The sequence below is a fragment of the Melospiza georgiana genome, chromosome 17, assembly GCF_028018845.1.
Source record: "Melospiza georgiana isolate bMelGeo1 chromosome 17, bMelGeo1.pri, whole genome shotgun sequence".
Taxonomy (NCBI): domain Eukaryota; kingdom Metazoa; phylum Chordata; class Aves; order Passeriformes; family Passerellidae; genus Melospiza; species Melospiza georgiana.
Window position 1 is genome coordinate 10,828,412 of NC_080446.1, and position 26,669 is coordinate 10,855,080.

Below are 26,669 nucleotides of genomic sequence, written 5' to 3' on the forward strand. Positions count from 1 at the left end.
CCAGGAGCTGGACTTTGATGATCTTTGAGGGTCCCCTCCAGCCTGGAATATTCTGTGGTTCTGTAACATGTGCGATGTTCCTGCCCTGTGTCCCTGCTTGGTGTCAGGGCTGGATGAGGGATGTCCTGGCTCGGTGTGGGGGTGGATGCGGGGTGTCAGGGCTGCATGTGGGGTGTCCTGGCTCGGTGTAAGCATGGACGCGGGGTGTCAGGGCTCGGTGTAGGGGTGGATACGGTCTGTCGGGTCGATGCGGATGGTCCCGGCTCGGTATAGGGGTGCATGCCGGGTGTCCTGGCTCGGTGTAGGGGTGGATGCCGGGTGTCAGGTGTGGATGCAGGGTGTCCCTGCTCGGTGTAGGGCTGGATGCCGGGTGTCAGGTGTGGATGCAGGGTGTCCCTGCTCGGTGTAGGGCTGGATGCCGGGTGTCAGGTGTGGATGCCGGCTGTCCCGGCTCGATGTAGGGATGGATGCGGTGCGTCCCGGCTCGGAGTAGGGCTGGATGCCGGGTGTCCCGGGTCAATGTAAGGGTGGATGCGGGATGTCCCGGCTCGGTGCCGGGCTGGATGCGGGGTATCAGGTGTGTATGCCGTGTCCCCGCTCGCTGAGGGCTCCCTGAGGGAGCAGAGGGCGGGGCGGGCGGGCGCCCTCCCGCGCGCGCCTCTTTGTGCGGGCGGGATGCGCGGCGCGCATGCGCGGCCCGGCCCCGCGCGGGGGGAGCGCCGTTGGCGCGAGATAGGAAAGCGCCGCCAGCGCCGCCGCTCCGGACCCGCGCCCGGCCCTCAGCGCGGCCCGGCCCGGCCCGACATGGCTCGCCGCGCCCGCGGGTGAGTGCCGGCCCCGCCGCGCCGCCGCTGCCCGCGCCCGCTCCCGGCCGCCGGAGGCTCCTCCCGGCCGCCCCGTTCCCGCTCGCCGGCCGGACAGCGGGATGCGGGGCGGCGGCCCCGCGGTACCCGCGCTGGGACAGCGCCCCGGCTCTGCCCGCTCGGGAGCGGGGGGCGAGCGGGAGCCCCGCGGCGCTGCCCGCACCGATCCCCGCGCCCCTTTGCGCCAGCTGCTGAGCTGTGCCTGGGTGCCCCCATGCAAAGTCCACCCCGAGGGACAGAAGGGAAAGAAATGGAAAGAAATACTCTTTCCCCTGCTCTGGGCAGAATAAAACTTTCCAGCTGGCGCCTAAAGTGGAGGATCTCCTTTCAGTCTGGACTGTGTGGGTGGCTGTCGGTGAGGCTGGGGCTCGGTGCTGGAAGGGGGAGATCTGGAGCTCTGCTCTGTGTAGTGGAAGTTGCTCCCTCTCCTGCTTTTTTTATCAGGTAGAAATGATAATTTTCCTTTATTTCCCCCTAGCGAAGACCAGGATGAGCAGCATTACCAGGACACGGATTTGGATGTGCCGGAGCAGCGGGATGGCAGGTGCAAAGTCAAGTGGACACCAGAAGAGGTGAGTGAGAGCCTGACATTTCCGAGAGAGGTGCTTTGGGCTGGTGCCTCTGACATGGCACCCTGGGCTTGGGTGACTCCACCCCAGCCCTCACCTTCTGGCCATGATCTCACCTCCTCCTGTCTCTCCTCCTGGAGAGGACCTTGTGTCTTTTATACTGAGCTCAGGCCTGAATGAGGCTCAGAGGTTCAGGGGAGTTTGAAGTGCAGCCTGAAGAGCAAGAGCTCAAACATTTTTAACTTAAGCCTGTGAGTACTGAGTGAAACACCACTGCCTGCAGCACTCCTGTGAGCACAGAGGAGTCCAGATGAGGGCTGAGGCCTCCAATGAGCTGAAATGTGCAGTGGAAATGTACTCCTTTTTCTGGAGCATTGACACTTGGGATTATGGTTTAGTCATCCTGGCTGAGAGCCTGAAGTTAACTGGGATATTCTCTTCCTTCCTCCCAGTTTCACTATCAGTTTGTGCTGTGTGAAAACTACAGCTGGGTCAGAACACCAAGGAAGGTGACCTTTGTGGAGGGAGCAAAGCCTTGGGCTCCTGTTGGGCAGGGAATAATTTCATTATTGAATTACTCAGAGCTCACAGATAAGGATGTCTCTAACAGGCTTTCTGTGAGCTGTGGGAGTTTGCATACCCAGGCTATAGCAGGGATCACAAAAGAAATGCTGTAGAGTCCTGTGGCACTGAAAGAAGAGCACTGTGCAGGTGGTGATACGCTCCAATCAGTCAGCTTTCCTGGCCAGACAAAGCCAGTGGCTGGGCTGGGAGATGGGCTGTCTGGTCAGGAGTGTTCTGGGGCTGGCTAAACAGGCCCTTGCCACAGGGTTTGAACCAGATTGTAAAGGGACAGAGCTGAGCTCTTGTTTTGTACTTAATGTATGAGCTTGTCCTAGTACAGAGCTCAGAACCAGTCTGTTCCAGTTGGCCTCCATGTGCTGGAGGGCTGCTAAACACTGCTGTGAGCTGCCTTCCTCCCCTGAGCACACAGTGCCAACAAAACCTTGACAGTTCAAAACATGTAACTTGTTCTTTTAATGTCATCAGCCCTGTGGTGTGTGTTTTCAATGTATCTGAAAGTGGATGTTTTTGTCCTTTGCAGGATGAGCAGCTGAAGATGTTGGTGAGCCATTATGGGCAGAATGACTGGAAATTCCTGGCCAGCCACTTTCCTGTGAGTGACCCCATGCCCAGCTGGGAATCAATTCCAGTGTTTGCATGTTGCTGCTTCCCTGTGTCTGTGCAGTGGGACTCTTTTCTGACTCTGCTCTGACTTCATGGCTCCAAGCTGTGAAATGGGGCTGCTTCAGGGTAGGGGGACCTTCGTGTATAGAAGGTTTCCCATGGTGAGTCTGTTGGTGAGAAATTGAGGTTCCTGTCCCTGTGTCTGGTGCCCTGGGCCCAGGACCTCCATTTGTGTTCTCTGTGTGCTTGTGCAGGTGTTCTGTGGGACAGCCTGGCTGTGTGGGGTCTGCTGTCACTTGGGGAGGTTTCTGGGCCTCTGGAGCCCCTGGTCTGACACAAGAATGTTCCCATTGCTGTTCCCAGAACCGCAGTGACCAGCAGTGTCAGTACCGCTGGCTCAGGGTGTTGAATCCAGACCTGGTTAAGGGCCCGTGGACCAAAGAGGAGGATCAAAAGGTAAGTCAGGGCTGAGAGGATCAGAGTGTTGGACTGTGTTTGTCTGCAGAGAGGGTGGGGATGTCAGACCCCTCCTCAGGTGCTGCACACTGTGTTGTGTTAATTGTTCTCCCTGGTGGGTACCTGTGAGAGCAGCTCTGTCTGTCCTGCCCTGAGCAGCCCAGGCAGCCATGGTTGAGATGTCATGTGATGTGATCTAGGCCCCTCCAGGTAAACACCTTCCCCCTTTCACACAGTGCTGCTACAGTACAGTGCTGCCAAGGGAGAGAGCTGAAAAGGGAATTAATTCATCTGCCTGCTGGCAGGTCTCCACCTGGCCTGGCCAGGTTGGATCTAAGAGAAAATAAAACTGGCATTTCCTGTGCCACTGTAGGCAGGCTGGAGTGCATGTCTGAGGTTGGCTGGGTGAATCATGACTTCTGTGAGCCTGTTTCTCTGCTGAATCCAGAGTCAGCCAAGAGGGGCCAGCTCAGACAGACTCATCATCTGTACTTTAGAAAAGTTGGAGTGAAATCCCAATTTTACCAAGGTTTTCTGGTACAGAGCATCTTAGTTTATCAGATTCTCTGTAAAACTCCTGCTCCCCAGCTTCTTTCCCTTTTGGTCCCATTATGATTTGTCAAGCCCTAAGGAAGCTTCTCCTGATGTTGTTCCCTGTTCTTACAGCAGAGCAGTTGTTGCCTGCTTTCCCCTTCCCTTTGCCTTGTCCTGACTGCCAGCCTACCCATCCTGGCCAGGCTGGGCTCCAGCTCTCTCCTCATTGCTTTGCCCAGCTCCTTGGCTTCAGTTTGGCATCTTTGGTCCATTTTTCTGTGCTTGAAAGGCAAGAGTCTGCAGCAGGGACATTTGTTACATGAGCATCACTTCTACCTGCACCTTTCAGCTCAGCACAGCTGGTCAGGGTAGAAATGTTCTTTGAGAACTCCTCAGCCAGGATTTTGGTGGCTGAACATTGCAGATTGTTTCATCCTGACTGTGCCCTGGATATTTTAGGAGCCCAGAGTGGATTCAGTGCCCAGAAATATTTGTGTTGGGGCTCTGGCAGAAGTGACAAAGCCCTGGGTGGAGGATAAGTGGCAAAGTGGATGGTTCTGAAGTGAATTTAAATATCTCCCTGTGTGTCCTGGTGCTGTCAGGGCTTGGAGCTGCAGCCTTGTCTGTCTTGGGTGTACCACAATGATGGGGACAGTTGTCACACAGCCAGGTCCTTGCAAGTAGGGAGGGCAGGGGAGCCTTGGAGCAGGTGGGACTTGGCCCTTGCTCAGGAATGGGAATGTGTTTCTACATCTGGGCACCTGCCAGTCTCCACCCCATCTCCTGTCAGGGGTCATCTGCATTCACAGGTGCCCTGTGGCAAAATGTCTGCATGGAAGCAGCTTCCTACAGAAATTTGGCAGAATTATTGCTCTCATGAGGGTTGGAACACCTGATAGCCCTGCTGGCTCCCTCCAGCTTGTCCTCCAAAGGGGCCTTCCTTTGTCTGCCCTTACCTGGTCCCAGGAAAGGCAAAGAGCAAAGCCTGAAGATGACTGCACTGACCTTCCCCTCCTTTTTTTTTTTTCCATTTCCTTATTTCCCTCCCACTCTCTCCAAAGGTGATTGAACTGGTTAAAAAATATGGCACCAAGCAGTGGACCCTGATAGCCAAGCACCTGAAAGGGAGGTTGGGGAAGCAGTGCCGGGAGCGCTGGCACAACCACCTGAACCCTGAGGTGAAGAAGTCCTCGTGGACAGAGGAGGAGGATCGCATCATCTTTGAGGCCCACAAGGTCCTGGGGAACCGTTGGGCAGAGATTGCCAAGCTGCTGCCTGGCAGGTAGGACCCCTCTGCTCACTGCTGCCTTCCCTGCTGGCAGATCTGTGTGTTAGGCTCTTGGGATGGGGTTGGGCAGGGTGGTGGAGCTGCTAGCTGTGCTTTAAAGCTGCTGCAAGTGATGGTTTGTTCCCTTCTGCTCTCTCTGCAGGACTGATAATGCTGTGAAGAATCACTGGAACTCCACCATCAAGAGGAAGGTGGACACGGGAGGTTTCCTCAATGAAACCAAGGAGTCCAAGTCTCTGTACTTGCTTGTGGAGGTGGATAACAAGGAGAAGCAAAGTCAGACAACAGCTGAGAGCCAGGTACTGCACTTGGAGCTGGGTCAGTCTCTGCCCTGCTAATGTATTCTGGAGCTCTTCATCCACCCTTCTGCTGCCTCTCACTGCCTTTTCCACAGCCTGGTGTCTGCATGGACAGTCTGTGCCTTCCCCAGCCTCCCAACTCTCTCTCTCCAGGAGACTGAGGGTGTTATCCAGGCAGTAGACAGCAGTCTGCTAGAGCTGTTACCTTGCCAATCCCAGCATCAAGTCTGTCTTAGACACTGAATATTCTTTTGGCTTCATTGTTGCTGGTGGGAGGAGGAGGCTGCTCCAGACAGTGTATGTGTGGGAGCAGGGTGAAGAGATACTGTGTTCCTTTCCTCTAGAAAAGGAAGCAGGGAAGTACACCCAGTGATTGTTTTCATGAAGATAGCATGTAGTTTTTGAAGGCAGGCTCCTGATAAATAGGAAAAAGAACTAGTGCTACATGCTCAGCCTAAGTACAACTTTCTCCTGGGACACTGTTAAATGAAATCTTCAATTAAAGAGTCCTGTGCTCATTATGTTGTATGGACTCCTTAGGCAGTGTATGGGACAGAGCAGTGAGGGAGAATGGGGATGTGAAACAAACCCAGTGGCAGGTAGGAGGGTGGGCAAAGCTGAATGTGTCCAGGTGCTCTCTGTCCCCAAGATTTGACACTGTTCCCTTGCTTTCTGCTGATGTCTGGTCTTTCTTTGTGTGTGTGCCAAGAATGTCCTGCCAAACTGGCCAGTGGATGTCTCTGAAATAAAGGAAGAAGATGTCAGTGATGAGGAAGTGACAGGTGTGCAGGAGCTGCCCTTGGAGCTGCCAGCTGCAGAAGTGGCAGAGCAGAACGTGGAGGGGACCCCAGATGATGCAGTGCCCGAGGATGGCGCTTCATTGGTGGAATCACCATACAAATGGGTTGTTGAAGCTGCCAACTATTTGTACCCAGCTTGTGCCCCAGCCCTCAGTGAAGCTCTGGATATGATTGAATCTGTAAGTAACAGACCTTTGTTCCTCCAGTTACTGTTAGGGTGTTATCCTTACCCCTCTTGTTTGAGTGAACTTACTGGATCCCCCTGATCATCACCCTGAGGAGGACTGGGTCAGTCACTGCCATGCAGCCTGCCCCTGTCTCTCTTCCAGGGCTGGATTAGATCTTTCCAGCTCTGCCAGCATTGCTGTGGGCTTGTAGCTTTTCCTAGCTGGATGTCCTTGTGCATGGGCTCTGCCTGTGTGGGAGGCTGTAAGTGCTGGCAAACTTGATTTCCAGCCCTTCTTTGTCAGCCAGAGTGTGCCCAGCTCTCCTTTTTGCAATGCTTCAGGCCTGTGCTCACTGACTGCCCTTTCTGTCCTGGGGTGGGATAGGACAGGACAGACTGGGAATAAGCCAAGCCCATTGTACTATGCAGGACAGACCCCTTCACACTGGCATAACTGCAACCATTTGTTTTCAATGGAGGGAGCTTCACTGAAATTAGTTATTTTCAGCCAGTCAAGCAGTGTGAGGTCCCCTGGGTGACAGAGGCACACCAGGGTGGGAGGCTGGCTAAAATCTACAGGGCACTTTGCTGCCATCAGAGGGAAGTTTCCTCTGCAGCCCTCAGCCTGCCTGAGGCATGAAGGAGTCACTTTGCCTCTGTATAGCAAGATGGTGTGCCTGAGGCTGAGCAACACATCTGTGGGCCCTTGGGGCCTGCTTGTGTGCTGCTGGGTGTTGCTGCTGGGGTGGAGCTGTGAAGCAGCTCACTTCTGAGCTGGTCTGGTTAGTTTTAATCTGCTTTCAGCTGTGCAGGTTACACCAGAGCCCTGTGCCCAGCTCTACAGGTGTGCCCAAGACTGTGGGTTGCTCGGGTGATAGTTCTTCCTTCAGTCCCTGTCCCCAGCCCTCTGCCCAGCTGTTTGTTTTGTCCTTTGTCTGAGGGGGTGCAGCTGTTTGTGCAGCTGTGCTGTGAACCAAACAGGGAAACCAGCTTTGCATAAATAGAAAAAGCTGCCCTGTGCACAAGCAGCAGCTCTCAGCTGGGCCAGATCCCTGCTCTGCTATGGCAGAGGAGAGCAGGGTTTGAGCTGTCCCTGCCCAGGCTCCTTCCAAAGCTTGGTGCCATCTCACTCCCCAACTTATTTCGCCTCCCAGTTCACCGGTCTGTCTGCTCAGCTGCCACCCTGGGCTGCTGCTGACGCTTTCCCTTGTGTGCAGGACCCAGATGGGTGGTGTGACCTGACCCAGTTTGACCTGCCTGAGGAGCCCTTGGCTGGCAGCAGCAGTGGCAGTGCCAGCCCAGCCAGAGCAGCGCCCGGCGAGGCGGCCCCGGCACTGCCCAGTGTCACCGAGTACCGCCTGGATGGCCACACCATCTCTGACCTGAGCAGGAGCAGCAAGGGAGAGCTCATCCCCATCTCCCCCCACGCTGAGGGCAGCTTTGGCACCCCACCCTCGGTGCTGAAGAGGCAGAAGAAGAGGAAGGTCTCCCTCTCACCTGTCACAGAGAACGTCGCCAGCACCAGCATGTCCTTCCTGGACTCCTGCAACAGCATGACGCCCAAGGGCACCCCTGTAAAGACACTGCCCTTCTCTCCATCCCAGGTATCTTCTTGCCCTAATGTCATGTATGCCCATCAGCTCTGCCAGCTTTGTGCTCCTCCTGCCTTGAGAGAGGCTGTGCCAGTGTGCAGAGTGTGTTCCTGCACCAAAAGAAGGCTCAGAGCTGGTTTCTGGCACTGCTTCTCTTCAGTGCTGCCGTTCCTGTGGGAGCAGCAGCCTGTGTCTCCATCTGGGAGTGACTGCAGCTTTAAGAAAGCCCAGCTACCCTGTCTGAGGGGCAGGGCACATCATGAGGAAGGAGCCCTCTCTTGCATACCAGGGTGTGAGGGAGAGCACACTGCTGCTGTCCCCAGGGTATTGCTGCCCCAGCTGTGGGCAGCAGAGTGGCACTAGTGTAAACTTGCTTTCCCTATCTGCTGCCCAGCCTGTGTGACTGAACTGCAAACAAACACCTTGTGCAGATCTGTCTTTCTGTGTCTATGGAAATGCTCCTGGCCTTTGTTGCAAAAGGGGCTCAGGATCTTTCAGCCTTTGCTGTGACTCCCACATTGTCTTCACGTGTGGTCTCCAACACACATCACCTTGGAGCACTGTGGTGGTCAGACCCACGAGTGTCTCATGTAGAAGGGGTGAAGTTGTGTCTATAAATCAAAATAAAGGCTGCTGCATTCTCCAGCACAGTTCCCAATGCAACTCTGTTGTCCAGACCCTCCCCAGCTGTACCTTCCAGGCCTTTATTTCTGCTGTTTCTGCAGCAGAAAACATGGGAGAGGCACTGCAGGAGAGTCCAAAATGCAGGTTCAGGAGGACCTTGAATGAAAGCCCAGCACAAAGAAGAAATCAGAGCAGGTCCCATAATGTCCAGCTCTGCAGAGTGTGAAAAGCAGGAATGTGTGGAGTGAGTCTGAGAAGACAAAAGTGCATGCCCTGCCTCAAGCTGAGCTTCAGCCATCAGTGAATGTCACAAACACAGTTTTTCTCTTCCAAGAGCCTCTTTGGTACAAACACTGTTCCTTATGGGAGCAGAGCTGTCCCTCACTGGCTGCTGGGAAGTAAGACCCTAGAATAGCTAATACAGCTTGCTGTTTTCTCATATTTAAGCTGAAGACAGCTCAGTGCAAGACCTGTTAAATTGTACAGTTTGTGTTACATGGACTTCCCTCACGTTTGCCAGCCTGAGTTGGGTGAGCTGGGATTACCAGTGCAAGGAGAGATTCTCTTTACTCTGTAACTGGTAGCTCTGATAGTTGTATCAGCTTTATGGGAAGTGAATAATCTTTATAGGTGTGAGGCACCTTCTGGCAACTTTTGTGTATCCATTTACAGAACTGTGAGCCTGTAACCCCCACAGGTTTGGGAGGGTTGTTTCTACTTCAGGGTTTCCCTCACATTTAAGGAAAAGTAATGGTTTGGGATGCAATGCTGGGCAGCTTGAGACTGAGTGTCTTTAATTTTTCTTTCCTGTGCTGTACAGTTCTTGAACTTCTGGAGCAAACAGGATACACTAGAACTGGAGAACCCCTCCCTGACCTCCACGCCTGTGTGCAGCCAGAAGGTGATTGTCACCACCCCACTGCACAGGGACAAGACCCCTCTGCTCCAGAAGAACTTAGCGTAAGTCCTCCCTTTCCCACACAGCAGTCTGGTCCAGCTCAGACACAGCTCTCAGTACTTGTCATGGTATTACTGAGAAAGGTGCAAGACAGGCTGGGTGTCAGTTTCTCAGCTGTTTAGGTGGCCTGGAAAGGCCCAGGGTGGCCTTGGACAGTCCGGCGCTTCAAAGGATGAGGAGAGACTTCAGATCTTTTCTCGCTCTCGGTGTTTATTAATTGTTTATCTAAAAGATTTTCTCTCGGCCCGACAGAGGTCTGCTCAGCAGCCAGCCATGAGCAGACTGAGAGCCCCTGGGGCGCTCACCTATCTTTATACTCAAAATTACGTATACAATATTTATAATTTTTCCCCAATACCTTTTACCCTTATTAACCAGTGCACTTCTAGTAATAACCAATCCCAAAGTGCCACCATCACCACAGAAGATGGAGGCCAAGAAGAAGAAGGACAGGACACGCCCCAATTCCTCCATCTTACTTCTTTAGACCCCCCTGTACAGAAATCCTAAACTCTGTGTTTCACATTCTAATTAACTTATCCCTTCACCATTCACCCCAGTGAAATCCTCCCATCCTCATACAGGTGTCGTCTCCCGTGCAGGATCAAAGTCCAGCCACCAGACACTTCTGGCAACATTCCAGGACTCCCGAGCCCCCCAAGGGTGGTCTCGGCCACTCTGCACCTCCATCCTGAGGTGCTGAGATCCCACAGCTGGGGATTTCCTTAAATCGCTGTTTTCTCCCCCAAAACAGCTCTTCTCTGAGCTGCAGGGAGTGAGTGTCCGAGCTCACTGTGGGCACTCTGTTGTGCTCAGCTGCTGGCTGGGCTGTGGCCTTGTGTGGCTTACAGCCTGTCTGATCTCTTGTCTTTCCCTCTCTGCTCCCAGGTTTGTCACACCAGATCAGACATATGTGGTGGACAACACACCTCACACTCCCACACCTTTCAAAAATGCCCTGGAGAAATATGGACCAATTAGACCTCTGGTAATTATTGGGCAGGGCTGTGCCTTGTGGGGCTGATGAATGCAAATGAGGCACAGGGTTGGGGAAGGTTGGGGCAGGGCTGTGAGCAAACTCTTATCTGTGCCAGAACAAAGGGCAGTTTGGTAGTGCCAGGCTGAGAGGGGAGGGGTGAAGGGGACATTGTCACAGTGATCATTTCATTGTAAGGAGCTGCAGGACTTTTAGATCTTCTGTAAACCAGCTAAAAATGCCAAAAGCTGCCTTGCATCAGGCTGCAGTGCTTGGATTGAGGAACAGGGAAATGATCTGCCTAGGGCTCCTGAGGAGCTGGATCTCCCAGGCCTTGTGTGCACACAGGTCTGCTGGCACACTGGGGTTCAGCTGATAAGTCCCTGCACCTGGACTGCACCTGGATAGATCCTATAAATCCATCAGTCAAACAGAAAACCTGTCATATCTTTTCCAGCTGGGAAGCAAATAGTTTTTGTGTTTGTCCTCCCTCTGTGGGCTCTCCTGACCCCATTGTCCCTTGAGGGGAATGCTTGTGAGCCTGCCCAGCACAGAGATTTTGACTGCCTGGTGCTCTCTCTGCCTTTCCCCCCCAGCCCCAGACCCCTCACCTGGAAGAAGACTTGAAGGAGGTGCTCCGAAGCGAAGCTGGCATTGAACTCATCATCGAGGATGATGTGAAGCCTGAGAAACAGAAAAGGAAACAAGGGGTGAGCTGGCTGTGCATCCATATCAGCTGCTAAGCTGCCCTGTGCTCTTAAGGAGTGTTTTGGCTGGTTTTATTCATCCTGCTATAGGTGCCAAAATGCTTTTAGCCCTGTGGCTGTTCTCTTTTAATCAGCAAGAGGTGCCTGAGGTTAAGACCTGCTTAAAGTACCTCCTGTAGTGTGCTGGTTTATACTGAGCTCAGGCTTGTTGGCACACTTGGAGCACCTGGGGCATGTTGAGCTCCCAGAAGGCTGTGGGATGGCATGAAGAGTCTCAAATTCTTGGTGGCCTCCCCTTCTTACTAAAAGCTCCAACTCTAAACTGATGGCTCAAGATGCCAGGAGGGGGGAGCACTGTAAGCTGCTGTGCCCTGTGGTGGGGAAGGCTGCACACATCTTCCCCCTGAAGTGCTGGTGCCATGCAGAACTGGGGTGCTGTGGCCTTGGTGGGCCCTCAGGGTGGCCTTTGCAGGGTGGCTTTGTGCTGACACTGGTGTCCCTGCATTCCCCAGCTGCGCAGGAGCCCCATCAAGAAGGTCCGAAAATCTCTGGCCCTGGACATTGTGGATGAAGACACGACACAAAACCCGCCTGCCCTACCCAAAACTGTGTGTTTCAAAAGAGCCCAGGTGAGGGATTGTGTGCTCAGAGCAGGCTCTGCTCTGAAAAAACTCTGCAAAGCAGCAGTAGCAGCCTGGAGCTGCCTTTGAACAGCCCATGGGGATGAAGGGCTGGATTTCTTCTTTCCTTACACTTTTTCTCCTGGTGCAGCCTGTGAATTTCCTGTCAAGGTCCCTGAACCTGTCCTCCTCGAGCAGGAAGAATGACAGTGGTTTGCTCAACAGAGCCTTTGTGCAAGTGCAGCCAGAGAAAATGTCCTACAGGAAAATGCCAAGCCATTTCAGACCACCAGAACCGGTAAGCCCTGCAGCAGCCACTGCTCTCCCAGGCAGGGTTTATCTGGCAGTGCAGCCCTTGGCCCTTGAGGAGTGAGGGATGGAGCTCAGAACTGCTGCCCAGGCAACCCTGCACTGTCAGGGCTGTCTTTACACCAAGGCTGGGAGATGCTGAGCCAGAGGTGACATTTTATGTTCCTCAAACACACAGCTGTGGCCTGCTCTATTGGAATTAAACACTGCAACACTGCTCAGCATGTTTAGCCCTGGATTTCCTCATGGAAATCCTCACCCAGAAAGGAACTTGGATGACTGCTTTGGCAGTAAAGTAAACCTTCCTTTTTCCAGTGGGCACTCCTTGAGTGGACAGCAGCAAGCTCATCTTTTTCTGCTTTTCAGGGCAGAGCAACTCTGAAGTGCTGTATAAAGGTTAAACAGGAAGGTATTTCCCACCCCTGTGTTTTTTAGGGTGTTTCTGGGTAGTGGGGAAGGCTGTGTGCCTTAGGCAACATAGACTGGCTTTATCCTGCTTTATCCTGACCCTGTGGCAGTACAGAGCTCCAGTGGCAGTGTGACACCTTGTACCTTGTGCTGAGGTTGGTGCTGTTACAGCAGCTCTGCTCCTCAGCTCTGCACAGCTGTGCTGGAGTCACAGCAGCCTACAAGTGCCCTCTGGGGCATAAACAGATCTCTCTACAACCTTCACTCACAGGCAGGATGCATTCATAGAGGAGTATCCCTATTAGCTGGGTTTAGATAAAGTCTAAGTGTATGGAAATTTGGACCATAATTTTATAGGTATTTACTTGGATTGAGTCATTTGAGGTCTCTGGTAGCTTCAGTGGGGATGGAAACATGTGCTGTCCTTGTTGGGGGGGTTAAACTGCAACTAGGAGCTTCTGTGATGGTGTTTTCCCATCCCAGGAAGGTGCAGGGTTGTCCTCAGAAAACTGCAGTGAGGGGGGATCTGTCCCTGCATTAGAGCTGTCTTGTGAAACCTATTTCTTCTGACAAATAAATACCCTTCAGCCAGAGTAATTCCTCCTCCTTCCCAAAATAAACCCTTCTTAAGCACTTCCATTTCTCCTCCTGTCCTCTCCAGGGTTGTGTTGCTCTGAGAGCTAATGGCTCTGTATAAATAAACTTTGGGGGTGACAGGGAGGCAGCTGCTGTGGTGACAGAGCACAGGTGTGCAGTGAAATCCCTCTGCCCACAGCCAGCAGGGCAGTCTGTGCTGCTGCTGCCTCTGGGGATTTATTGTGCTGCTCTGATGCTGCTGGCAGGCAGTTTTTAGTTAAGGAAGCTGATCCAGCTCTGGGCTGAGCCTCAGTGGGCCCAAAGCCACTCTGGGGCTGTGTGGGACATTCCTGCTGTGGCCAACACTGGAGCCCTGGTTCTCTGCAGTGCAGGTATTTCCAGTTCAGGGCATTGCCTGTGTCCTGGCATTTACCAGAGGATCCTCAGGGGGTTTCCTGGAGTGCAGAAACACCTCATGGGTGTCCTTTCTGCATGCAGAGACTGAATCACTCCTGGGTTTTGGCTCCTCCTTTGTGCTGAAACCAAAGGCACCAGATTGCTGTTGAGGATGGCATTGGATCAAAACAGACCTGGGGCCCAGCAGCTCCTGTAGGAGTTGAACTGGTTGGCAATAAACTCCAAAGCTGTGCTTGAATTCCTTCTATCATTCTGGAATATCTTCAGGGCACTGAATTTTAATAGGTTTGTGCTTTGGGGTTTTTGTCTTGAGGCAAGTAAGGGAAAGCCCTGAAAGGGATTGTCTTGAAGCAGAGCACTCACCTGGGAAACTGCTGACCCTAAACCCCAGAAACTGCCACCTCAGCTGTGAGGAGTAACTGGTGGTGGGCAAGTTCCTCCTGGCTGTGAGATGGTTTCTGAAGTTTTATTTCCCTTGCTAGTTTTATTTATTTTTTCAGTCTTTTAGAACAGGATATCACAAGATGTTTGTCCTTGGCCTTGACTGTGTTGTACACATCCTTTCTCTTCCCTCTGCAGATGACCAGGGCTTGGAAAGCAGTGGCCTGTGGTGGAACTCGAGATCAACTCTTCATGCAGGAGAAAGCTCGACAGTTTTTGGGCACATTGAAACAGAGTCACACATCAAGGACCTTAATCTTATCATGAAGGATTGTTCTGCTTTCTAATCTTATTTTTTAAACCTTTTTAATAAGTGGAGGGGGAACCACAGGAAAAAAATATCTTCTGCCAGACTTTTAGTATATGGGAGTGGATTTTTTTTCCCTTCAGTTCCCAGGTAGATCTACATTGTAATAAATGGGGCTAACTGCTGGCTAGTGTGTGGAATGCAAGCTTTGGGATCATTATGGAAAGGCAAACAAGGGAGGCTTGGAGAGCTGACAGCAAGACCTCTCTCTGCAAGACCTGAGTTCTGGAGAACTGGAAGCAGCAGCTGTGTTGCACCTTGGAGCAGCAGATGCTGGAGACTGACCTCCCAGCATCCCTGGATTCCTGCTGCTGCTCTGGTACCTCAGCAATGACTTTGTGAAGGTTCCTGCATGCCTTGAGTGTCTCTCCTGGCTTTCTCCAGGGGATGGAGTGTCCCCTGGGCTGGAGAAGGAGGCTGTGGTGCTATGGGGTGAGCTGTGCCTGGAGCCACTGCTCCCTGTGGGGCTGCTTTGTGCTGCCATGGCTCCAGCAGGGGCCTCTCCCCACGACTGTGCTCCCTCTTCCAATAAATGATGGTGCTCACATCCCTTGGACTCTGCCTCTGCCTCACAGCACTGGGGGAAGGCAGCAAAGTGCTGGGGTTTGTAGGGGCTCTTTGCTTTTTGTCCTGGAAAGGTGTTGAATTCCTGTTGGCTTCTCAGCAGGGAGAAGGGATGCTCTCCCCACACACACAGACACACACTCTCTGAGTTTCATCAGCTGTTCTGAAGTTTTGGCTACTTTATGTAAGTCAGATTTGGGATTTCTGCAGAGGCTGGAGAAGAGCAGCAGGAGTGTGTGATGTTGCAGAGCCTTTCTGTTGCCCTTGCTTTGGAGACTAAAGTTGCACCATGTAGCTATTCCAGTGTGGGAACAGTAGCACTGCCCTGGTTTGAGGTGGCCAAGGATGGAATGTGGGGATTTTAGCAACATATTAACTTTGCAATTGGAAAGGTGTTGGGAAAACTGCAGAGCAGCTCGACAGAACAGGAAGAGCTTTTTGGGTGAGCTGTGCTGTGCTTTCCATGGCCACAGCCAGCCTGGCAGATCTGCCTCCGCCTGGGGCTGTGCACAGAACAAAGATGTGCCCACCCCAGGGTGCAAAACCAGAGCTGGGCTGTACAAATCTCCTTTCATGTTGTGGCTTATGCTGGAAACAGAGTCAGAAAATCCTTGCTGACAAACTTGTTAATAAAACCTTGGATCCTGGGAAATGAGGGAGGTTTAGAAACCCAGCTAATTTTTCATTTTTACAAGCTCAGGGCCAGAGCAAATCCATGAAGTAATTTTTATTTCTGTTTCTCGGTGTTGCAGTGTTTGCTTTGGAAAGACAGCTGGGACCACTTGTCTGAAAGCCTGGCTTTAGCTGCTCCCATTCTGGTGTTATTTTAAGAAAAATCGTCATAAACCCATCCCTCTCTGCTGGGGCTTTGGTGGGCTGGGCTGTTCCTGCACTGGTGCCTACACAAACCCAAGCCTGCAATTGCAATTCCTTCCTGGAGCTCTGAGCAGGCAGGGGCTGCTGCAGGGTAAATCAGGCTGTGAGCCTGGCCCCTCTGTTTGAGAGCTGCCCCCAAATTAGAGGAGGATGAGACAGAATAAACTGCTTCTCTGAGGCTGTAAATCCAGGCAGTGCAGGCTGTCCTGTACTGCAGAACGTTTGTGGAGAAAGCTCAAGGGGCAGAAAAATGCCAAGGTCTGGCATCGTTGATGAGTAAAATAAAGAATTAGCTTTTAATTGGAAAAGGGAGCTGCTTCTAGTATTGAGGTTGCCAGTGTGGTTTGGCTGTCCTGGGGCCCAGGAATCAACATTGGTGAGGTAAAAAAGATTGCACTTTGTTTTTCCTGTGAGTTTGGATGCTCTGCTTTCTTTCCAGTAAAAATCTCGTGGAAGTTGAACTCCATGCTGGCTGTGGAGTTACTGGGCTGGAGCTGGAGACCCCTCCCAGTCTGAAGCTCCACGTCCCTGGGTGATGTCCCTTGAGGCCTGTGCAGTGACACAAAGTGGCCCAACCTTCATTCACAAAGGGAAATCTGATGTTTAATTTAGCTTTAAATGAAAGACCAGGATGAAAGTGTTCCATGAGCATTGGCAGTGTGTGGGAGGAATCCCCTCCCATGGCCCAGCTTCTTGTACAAACTCCATATTCTACTTGACTTTAAAGTTTGTCTTTTGGTAGTTTGCATTCCACAACGGATCAGATGACTCTCTGGTTGAGTCCAGACATGGAAAAAAGTTTTTTTAAAAGGGATTTTTAAAGGATTTTTACCAGGAGTGGGAAGGGAATATCATAGCCAGAGCTCCTGGGTTGTGGCAGTGCCCTGACTGCTAACAGGATGTTGTTTCCAGCTGGGAAGGGTAAAAATAACGGAGTAAGGAGATTAAAAAAAGGAGATCCATGTTGTTTTATTGGTAATCTTACTTTGGATGGAGCCTGGTGTGGCTGAGGGGCACTGAGCTCACACAGCTCCATGGTCAGCAGTGTGGGAGCTGCTGTGTGTCCCTCCAAGGGCTCTCAGCTGCTGGGCTCTTTCTGTTGCTCAGAGGGATTTCACACCTTTTTATCTCGTTTTCACAGCTAATTCTGCTAAAGCCTGTGCAAACAGCAGGTTGCTCACGGGGGACTCTTTTGGTTCCACACCCATGGGGAGAGATATCTGACCTGGAGGAATGCAAGTGGTGAACAGAGAAATTCTTCGTACTTTGGGCATTTCTTGTATTTGAAGGAAATACAAGAAAAAGACAAATGACGAGGCTCAGCAAGGGAACCAGCCCTGGCAAAGCAAGGGCTCTGTGGGCATGGGATCCCTGTTGGTGTTCCTGGGATGTGGAGTTCTCCAGATGTTGGCAGCTGTGGCAGGAGACCCTGCTGGCCTGGCTGCAATTCCTGCTGCAAGCCAGCCTTGCCCTGCTGACCTCTGATGGCTCCTCAGTGACAGAGTAGGGGAATTTCTCCATTACAGCATCATTAATAGCTCAATATTAATTGGTTACACCCCAGTAATGTTCCATGGGCTTTACCACTGCTCAGTGCAGGAAAGGACCCTGGGATGAGTGCAAGAGGGTGCTGAGGTTGAGGTGGGGAGGTCCAGGGTTTCTGCTTTGCCAAAAAATCCTTTGATCCTGGGGATTACTGACAGCAGCAAAGTGCTTCCTCTCCTGCCTTTGCTTATGGTTTTTATTGAGTACTTGCTCAGCAATAACCTCGTAGAATTTCCCATGTGCTTTTTTTGTCACTCTAACCTGTGGGTTTAGAGATTTGGGAAATTAAAAGGATGATTCTAGCTGGGCTAGAGTGCTGAGGATTAGCTGAGGAGCTCCTGAATCTTGCAGGAGATGGAGACCACTTGTGCTAAGGGCTGGCTGCAGCTGGACAGGAAAGTAACTGTGCTTTGAAAACTTAAAATCCTGCCTGCCCCTGTTTCTGGAGTGAGAAAACTGCAGTTCTTCATCTCTGCCTGAACAGAATAATCAAGTATTAAAATATGGTACTAGGTCAGGGGAAAACATTTTCCTGTGGAAACCAAAGGGTCCAGGATGAGGAAATAAATGCTTCCAGTGAGAAGATGTCAGGAATGAGAAATTTCAGGGAGTTAAAACCCCTGGTGTAAAAAGACTCTGCAAAACTACCTGAAGGACAAGGACAGGGTCACCTCCCCTGGCCATGGGCAGTCTCTGGCCTGTACCAGTGTGGCTGGCAGTGGCCAGAACAGCTTGTGAAAGGCAAATCTAATAATTTATAGCAGGTTTGTGATTGTAAATGCTTTATGTTTGGTTTTGTTTTCCCAAAATTCTAAATAGATGCTATAGGAAAATAAATAGATGTCGCATTCCTAATCCCCCTTAGATTTTTTCAAAATGTGTTCAGTTTTGGAAAGTTCACTCAAAGCTTTGACTTTGAGCAAGGCAGCCAGCCCAGGGAATGGGATGCCTTGTACAACAGTGATGTCTTTAAAGATGGGGTTTGGGGTTGTTTTTTTGGGTTTTGGTGCCATTCTGCTGTGCCCAGTTCTGAGTTCAGCCAGGGGCACTGGGCTGCTGAAAGTGCTTAATTCAGTCCATTAGGGAAGGGAGAGCCCAGTGCCTGGCTGTGAAAATAGAGTTATCTCTAATTGTACAGGAGGTAACAGGTGCCAAAATTGCTGTCAGATCTGGAGAAAAGGACCAGATAAGAGGAAAAAAAAAAAAATAGAAATTTTAAATTCAGTTCTGCTGATGTACTGGTCTATTCCCAGGGTCAGTGTAAATCGAGGTTTGAATTAAGCCAAAACAGCCCAGTTAATGTCTAAATCTGCCATTTCTCAGGCCCTGTGCAAGCAGACAAACACAAAATCAATATTTGCTCTAACTGTTGCTAAGTTTTCTTTACAGATTAATTTCTGCCTAATAATCCCTGCAGCTCTCTGGAGCCCTCCCTGCCACGGCTCCTGCCCCGTGGCTCCCTCCCAGCCCATGATCCTCAGGAGATGTTTGGGGACACTGCCAGACCCCTCCTGCAAAACCCACCCTGCTCTGCCTTCGGGGCTGCACCCAGCATCCTTCATGGCAAGGGATGGATGAGGGATTGAGGCTTTCTTTGGTGAATTTGTGGATGACACTGAGCTGCGAGTGTGGGTCGATTGTGATGGTGTTCACAGGGGTCCAAGGATGAGGGAAGAGATGAGGATCTGACTCCATGTTTCAGAAGGCTTGATTTATTATTTTATGATGTATATTATATTAAAACTATACTAAAAGAATAGAAGAAAGGATTTCATCAGAAGGCTAGCTAAGAACAGAAAGGAATGATAACAAAGGTTTGTGGCTTGGACAGAGAGCCTGAGCCAGCTGGGCTGTGATTGGCCATTAATTACAAACAACTCTGATGAGACCAATCACAGATGCACCTGTTGCATTCCACAGCAGCAGATAATCATTGTTTACATTTTGTTCCTGAGGCCTCTCAGCTTCTCAGGAGGAAAAATCCCAAGGAAAGGATTTTTCATAAAGAGATGTCTGCAACAGTCGATCTGTTGGAAGACAGAAGAGCTCTGCAGAGGGACTTGGAATGGTTGGATGGATGGGCAGAGTCTAACAGGATGAAGTTTAATAAATCCCAGTGCCCAGTCTTGCATTTTGGCCACAATAACACCCTGCATGTTATAGGCTGGGGATGGTGTGGCTGGACAGTGCCCAGGCACAAAGGGACCTGGGGGCACTGATGGACAGACAGCTGGACATGAGCCAGCAGAGTGCTCTGGGGACCAAGAAGGCCAAGGGCTCCTGGCCTGGATCAGGAATGGTGTGGCCAGAGGAGCAGGGAGGGCATTCTGCCCCTGTGCCTAGCACTGGTGAGGGCACACCTGGAGTGCTGTGTGCAGCTCTGGCCCCTCAGCTTGGGAAGGACCTTGAGGGGCTGGAGCACACCCAGAGGAGAAAATGAGGCTGGAGAGGGGCTGGGAGCACAAACCCTGTGAGGAAGCCCTGAGGGAGCTGGGGGTGCTCAGCCTGGAGAAAAGGAGACTCAGGGCTGCCCCCATCACTCTCACAGCTCCTGAAAGGTGCCTGTGCTCAGCTGGGGCTGGGCTCTGTCTGCAGCAGCACTGACACAGCCAGAGCACACAGCCTCAGGCTGCACCAAGGGAAATACAGGCTAGATGTTGCAGACAACTTTTTATGAAAATCTTTTTTTAAAGATTTTTCTTCTTGAAAAGCTGAGAGGCTTCAAGAACAAAATGTAAACAATGATTATCTGCTGCTGTGGAATGCAACAGGTGCATCTGTGATTGGTCTCATGTGGTTGTTTGTAATTAATGGCAAATCACAGTCAGCTGGCTCGGACAGAGAGTCTGAGGCAGCTGCTTTTGTTACCATTCTTGCTTCTCTATTCTTATCTTAGCTAGCCTTCTGAGGTGAAACTTTCCCCTCTATTCTTTTAGTGTAGTTTTAATATAATATATATCATAAAATAATAAATCAAGCCTTCTGTAACATGGAGCCAGATCTACATCTCTTCCCTCATCCTAAGACCCCTGTGACCACCATCACAGTTGGAGATTGGGAAAAAGCTTTTACAGAAAGGGTGATAAAGTTCTGGAATGGCTGCCCAGGGAGGTGGTGGTGTCCCCTCCCTGGGTGTGTTTAACAAAGCCTGGATGTGGCACTGGGTGCCAGGGTTTGGGTGAGGGGCTGGGGCTGGGTTGGACTCGATGATCTTGAAGGTCTCTTCCAACCTGGTCATTCTGGGAATTCTGTGGAAGGAAATCTTTTCCCCCTCTCTGGATGTCAGGTATCATTTTTTCCAATCCCACGCCGTGCCAATGCAGCTGGATTAACACCCAGGCAGAGCCGTGTTGAGTGAGCCAGGAGCTGGTTTTGTCCCTCCTTTAGAGTTATTTCTGGTTTGAAGGCTTATTCTCCTTTCCTGCCGCTAAGGGGGAGTGTTGCCACGCCGAGGAGCAGCAGGATGAGGCTGAGGCAGCGCATCCTTCCCCTCCTCGCAGCTGCTCTTCCCTCCCGGAGCGGTGGGAGAGGCAGGAGTGAAGCAGGGATGGCCCCAGCATCACAAACACCCTCCTGTTCCGTGTCAGAGTGGGGAGGGACGCGAATCTCAGACCCTGCCTGGACAATAAACAAACTCCATCCTTTGTAGCCACATTGCTTTGACTGGGCTGAGCACTGCTTGATTCAAGAGGACGAAAATTGGTCAAGTGTGGGATCTCAGCACATCAGGACTGATGTGCAGAGTCACCGAGACCACCCTTGGGGGGCTCGGGAGTCCTGGAATGTTGCCAGAAGTGTCTGGTGGCTGGACTTTGATCCTGCACAGGAGATGACACCTGTATGAGGATGGGAGGATTTCACTGGGTAAATGGTGAAGGGATAAGTGAATTAGAGTGTGAAACACAGGGTTTAGGATTTCTGTACAGGGGGGTCTAGAGAAGTAAGATGGAGGAATTGGGGCGTGTCCTGTCCTTCTTCTTCTTCTTCTTGGCCTCCATCTTCTGTGGTGGTGTTGGCACTTTGGGATTGGTTATTACTAAAAGTGCACTGATCAATAAGGGTGAAAGGTATTGGGGAAAAATTGTAAATATTGTATACGTAACTTTGAGTATAAAGATCGGTGACCGCCCCAGGGGCTCTCAGTGCTGTGCAGACCTCTGTCGGGCCGAGAGAAAATCTTTTAGATAAAAAACTAATAAACACTGAAGACCGAGAAAAAACCCAAAGCCTCTTCTCGTCCTTTGGAGCGCGGCTGCCCAAGGCCACCCCGAGCCTTTCCAGGCCATTGAAACAGCTGAGAAACCGACAGTCAAGAGTGGGGGGCGTGATGAGGATGCAGGAGTGTGGAAGGACCCTCAGCTCATGAAATAAGTTTTCCTGCTATAGGAGTGGATGAAGAAGAAGAGAAATGCCCCAAAACTGCCTGTGGAAAGGGTCCCTCCCTGCCTGGAAAAAAGAGTTAAAAATGGGGCTTGGAGGCTCTCTGGGGTAGGGCAGGTCAGGATCTCTGCTTCTGGCAGCTTTCCTGTGCTCTGTGCTTGTGTCATCACTGCTGTGCTCAGGCTGACCTCAAGGTCACTCCCCTGCCCTGAGAGAGACACAAATTGTATGTGCAGGTCAGATTTTCCCTCCTTAGACCCCCCAGTCCCTCTGCCCATGAACTGCAGATAACCCCCCGTTCATCTCTTATTTACCTCTCCCTGCACAGGGTTTTGGGATCTGCAGATGCCAAACACACTTGTTTATGGTTTGCTGGTGTTAGAATTGTGAGTTTTCCTCAAAAATATGTTCTCTTTTTAGTTTCTTACTTCACTTCAAATGTCATTCTTTTTCTCTTCTTCTTTCAGGGCCACCCAGGGATTTTATTCACAGAATTGGAATGAGCTGCAGAAGGGATAAAGATCATTCATGGGAACCTTGAAAGAATTGTCTGAGCTCCATGAAACAGAGATTAAAAATAAAACAGGGAGGTGAAGCACAGGCTCCAGCACGAGCTTCTTATAAATACTTGTCCATGAAATCAAGAGCTCTTTCTCACCCTGCTGGGTGACCTGCACAGGGAGGAGCTGTTGTATTCCCCTCAGGAGTGGGTAAAGAGGAGCAGAGCCCAAAGACAGGGAAACAGCAGGCTGGAATACCTGCCAGCTCTCAGTGAAAAACATTTGTGCTGCCTTCTCCCTGGGGAAAGGGACAGGTGAGCTCTCTTGGGTGTGGTTTCAGAGCTGTGGCACCAAGGGAACTCCAGGGATAAAGTTCTGGAATGGCTGCCCAGGGAGGCGGTGGAGTCCCCATCCCTGGGTGTGTTTAACAAAGCCTGGATGTGGCACTGGGGGCCAGGGTTTGGGTGAGGTGTAAGGGAAGAGGTTGGGCTCGATGATCTTGAAGGTCTCTTCCAAGACTCTGTGATTCCTGGGGAAGTAAAGAGGAGAAGAAGATGCAATCCCTCGCTGCCTGCAGGTTCAGCTTGTGATGCTTTTGGTGCTGGTGTGAAAGGAAAGGCCCTCTGCTGCCTGGGAACCTCCTGGCCAGAGATCTGGGGCTGACCACTCCTAGGGTGAGGTTATGATGCTTGTATCCCCAGTTGTGTGTTCTGTTCATGCTGGATATCATGTTCTGTGCCTTCAAGACTGGCTCTGAAGAGTGAAAGTTTTGTTTTGGTTTTGTTATCAGCTGCTCCCCCACGGCTGGCGGGACACAGAGACAGGGCAGTACATGGTGCTGCTTTTGCTTTTTGCTTTGCTCTCACTCTTGATTCTGCTTTGCTTCTGCTTGTTCTTGCTTCTGCTCATTAGCTAGTTTAGCTAAACAGTCCAAATTTCTTCCTGGACTGTTTCTCTTTTCCTTTTTGGAACCCCTCGAGCCTGCTCCAGACTGGGCCCTGGGAACACCGAGAGTTTGCACCTTGTGGCTGCAGCAGCTGCCCCAGCACAGGAGGGACTGAGAACAGAGCAACCACCCCCAGAGAGACTTTCTGAATTTGTCATCTTTGTCAGAGCAGTGACAGAGTGGTGTCACCCGGTATTGTTCATTGTGTGTGCTGGGGGTGCTGTGCCTGTTCAATAAACAGGTTCTGTCCACTTCTCTATGGGGAATCCTTCCCAAACCGGCTGGGGGAAGGGGCTGTGTGGGTTTGCTTTCTGGAGGGGCCCCTTTGGAGATTCTCTCCCAGATTTGCCCTAAACCAGGACAACTCCCAACCCTCAGCCTCTGTCCGGGTTGGTGTTCCTGGCTCTTGCATCCTCCCATCACAATGTTCTCACAAAGCACTTTCCTCCAGACTGGTATTATGGATATCTCCCAGCTCAAACCCAGCCAGACCCCACTCTTGTACACCCAAAGCTGGGAAATTCCAAGGGGAAAGGCCTGATCTGGTGCTGTGCTGGCTCCCTGTGCCCAGGCAGAGGCTGACCCCAGGGAGGATGGCTTGTTGAGCTGGAAATGCTGGGAGATGCTCTCTGGGTGCTCTCTGTCAGCTGGCCCCACGCATCTTGCTTGGTTTTGGGTCAGGCAGGGGATTCACACGAGGTATTTATGTCAGAAAAGCCATTCTGAAGCATAACATGTTTGTGTGGCTCTTCCTGTTGCCTTCTCTGGTAAGTGACCTCTGGAGGTGTCTTTTTAGATAAAGTGAAGGGAGGTGAGCACTTTTTCAGTCTGATAAAAGGCCATGCTGTGTCTGTTGTGGGTGTTTTGAGCATTCTGTGGCTGGCTGAGTTTTCTCTGTTATCAGAACAAGCCACATTGAAATGCAAAACCTTCCCCATCTCTCTCATATGTTTTTTTAAGATTCCAGTCGGGGGTTTTACTGGTGCCCAACTATTCTTATCTCCTGCCCCTGTGGCCACAGCACGGGGCCAGGGATGATTCCAGGACATCAGATGGACTTTGGGGGATGGAGAAGGAGCCAGGTCAGGGTGGGAAGCTGGTGAGAGCACAGTGGGATGATGCAGTAAGGACAAAGGGCTTCAGCTCTCCATTGGACAGGAAGGCAAAGCTCCTGTTTCTAAGGATAAGTCTTCCTCCTAGGAAGAAAAAAAAAAAAAAAAAAAAAAAAAAGCCATTTTAGGTATTGCTGATAAGGAATCAACTAAATTCCTCTTTTCTAGGTCCCCATCTCTGCAAGAGATCACTCAGCTATTCAGCTAAGGCTTAGCACATGGGGCTTTTGAAAACATCTTGCTGCAAGTGCTTGGAAAATGCTATCATTTAAATCCATAATAGCTCTGTTAGTGAACCTGCCCCAGGCATTCACATCAGCTCCTGGTGGGGCTCTGTGTGTGTCTGGTACAGCTTCCCATCACCCCAGCCATGAATAATGTGATTCCAGCACAACACCAGCCTGCCTGGGCTTGGAAGCAGCTCAGGCCAGGGGCCAAAAGCGATTCAGAGTGCCCAGGTGGGCTCCCAGCCAGGGCTGGGGCTGTGTGACAGAGCCTGGTGTGCTCCCAGATGAGCTGAGTGTGCTCCATCTGCTGCTGCCAGTGTCACCCTGCATCCCGCTGGGGTCTCTGTTGGGTGGTGGGAGAGGCAGAGCGAGGTGGGAAGGCACCAGTGTGTCCTTTTCACAGGAAAAAGCCAATTTCTGGAGCAAACAGCTGGGTGCCATCAGCTCTGTGACACCCAGACACGTCCATGGCAGGAGGTGTGAGCAAACCCTGACCATGCTGAGCTTCTGGTGCAGAACTGAGGTTAGAGAGGGAGCTCTGTTGGACCCTCTGCCTGCTCTTCTCATAAAATATGGATCTGGGAGATCTGGAGAGCTCTGCTGCAGTTACTGAAATGCTTTTACATCATGTATTGCTTGCTGCTGCCCACACACTCCCTCCTCTGAATAATCATCAGTTTCTCCTATAATTCTGTTTATTGCAGGCTTGCTATGGTGACACACTATCCTGCACTGAGGAGTTCCAAGCTGCAGTTCCAGGTCCCACTTTCTGCTCTGGGGGTGGAGCCTGGGGAGGGAAATATATTATATATTATATATTATATATTATATATTATATATTATATATTATATATTATATATTATATATTATATATTATATATTATATATTATATATTATATATTATATATATTATATATTATATATATTATATATTATATATTATATATTATATATTATATATTATACATTATATATTATATATTATATGTTATATGTTATATGTTATATATTATATATTATATGTTATATGTTATATGTTATATATCATATGATATATATTATATGTTATATATTATATATTATATATTATATATTATATATTATATATTATATATTATATATTATATATTATATATTATATATTATATATTATATATTATATATTATATATTATATATTATATATTCCTGGGATGCTGCTGGGGGGGGGGGAAATCCTTCCACAGCCTCTCTGTCAGTCTCCCCCTGCCCAAGATGGCATCACAGCAGGTAGCCCAGAAATTAATAACATCATCATTTTTTCTGTGTGCTTTGGTAAGCAGGCTAATTAATAATGATGGGTCAACAGTTTTTAGGATTTTAGGATTAGCAGCAGGTTTAGAGGAGGATCATGTGCATGTCTGAGCTGCAGTGTGCAGATGTAGGCAGGTGTGTGGCAGTAAATGATGTATGACCCACATATTAAAGTAGTTTTATTGTCTTTAAAAAAAAAAAAAAGTTTATGGACTTAATCCTCTTCCTCCACCACCTGCCCTAGTTTATTCAATCCCTCTTATTTAGGATAAAAATAAGCCTTTGGTGTTATCAAGTGACTGATGGCTTTGGGGTGAGATGACCCAGCCCCCAAAGCCCCATGGTATTTTATGAATTATTTGCTTTATGTGCTGCAGGGTGAGGAGCTGGGGACATCTCACATCCCAGCAGACTCACAGAGGCTCTGTCCTGCTTCTCCCACCTTGGTTCTCCTCCATCCCCAAGGAAGCAGCCCCAGGGCAATGAGCAGTGCATGATGAGGGGTGCAGTGAGCAGCACCCTGTGAGGAGAGCCAGGCAGTGAGTGTGGGCTCCCTGCCTGTCCTCCTGGAGCCCCCCTTCCTGCAGGAAACCCACCTTCCTGCTGGCAGCCCCCCAGCCCTGCACACAGTGTGCTGGGCAACATCAGGGTATCAGTCCATAAGCTGCTAATTAAAATATAAACGTACAGCAGTGAGAAGGGGCTTGTGTGATGGACCTTGAAATGCTCTGTTTGCACAGCTGATGGGACACTCAGTGCCCTGCAGCTAGATAGATTAGATAGATAGATAGATAGATAGATAGATAGATAGATAGATAGATAGATAGATAGATAGATAGATAGATAGGGCTCCCCACTTGTGCAGGCTCCCTGACCTGGTGGCCCTCGTGTGTCCAGCTTCTCCCTGGGGTCATCCCAGGGGCTGCAGCAGAGTTAGGGGTGAGGTCTTGGTTTAGTTTATACTGAAATAGTGTCTGAAGGTGTGTGTGGTGTGTTTGGGATGAGTGGGATGGTCCAGCTGCTGTGGGGAGCAGGGATGGGGTGTGACCTGGTGGGGACAAGGGGGTGGCCAGGGAGCTGCAGCCCCTGGTGGCCTGTGACCGTGTTCACATGGGTCTGAGGATGAG

At 50.7% G+C, this 26,669-nt stretch overlaps 1 protein-coding gene across 1 annotated transcript; it reads left to right on the forward strand.

Annotated features, from left to right (window-relative positions):
• Nucleotides 1-804: 804 nt before the first annotated feature.
• Nucleotides 805-14,273, forward strand: MYBL2 (MYB proto-oncogene like 2). Its single transcript, XM_058036578.1, has 15 exons — nucleotides 805-824; nucleotides 1,342-1,435; nucleotides 2,538-2,609; nucleotides 2,984-3,076; nucleotides 4,672-4,892; nucleotides 5,041-5,197; nucleotides 5,360-5,362; nucleotides 5,907-6,176; nucleotides 7,381-7,767; nucleotides 9,200-9,339; nucleotides 10,226-10,325; nucleotides 10,910-11,023; nucleotides 11,533-11,649; nucleotides 11,792-11,938; nucleotides 13,930-14,273. Exons 1-15 carry the CDS (start codon nucleotides 805-807, stop codon nucleotides 14,056-14,058), a joined length of 2,064 nt encoding a protein of 687 aa, XP_057892561.1. The 3' UTR covers nucleotides 14,059-14,273.
• The last annotated feature ends 12,396 nt before the right edge of the window (nucleotides 14,274-26,669 follow it).

Excerpts from the sequence above, each read along its gene's own strand:
- MYBL2 (XM_058036578.1), top strand. The coding sequence starts at position 805 with ATGGCTCGCCGCGCCCGCGG. Across the intron at positions 4,893-5,040 it reads GCCAAGCTGCTGCCTGGCAG|GACTGATAATGCTGTGAAGA; the intron begins GTAGGACCCCTC and ends CTCTCTCTGCAG. Across the intron at positions 11,024-11,532 it reads AACAGAAAAGGAAACAAGGG|CTGCGCAGGAGCCCCATCAA; the intron begins GTGAGCTGGCTG and ends TGCATTCCCCAG.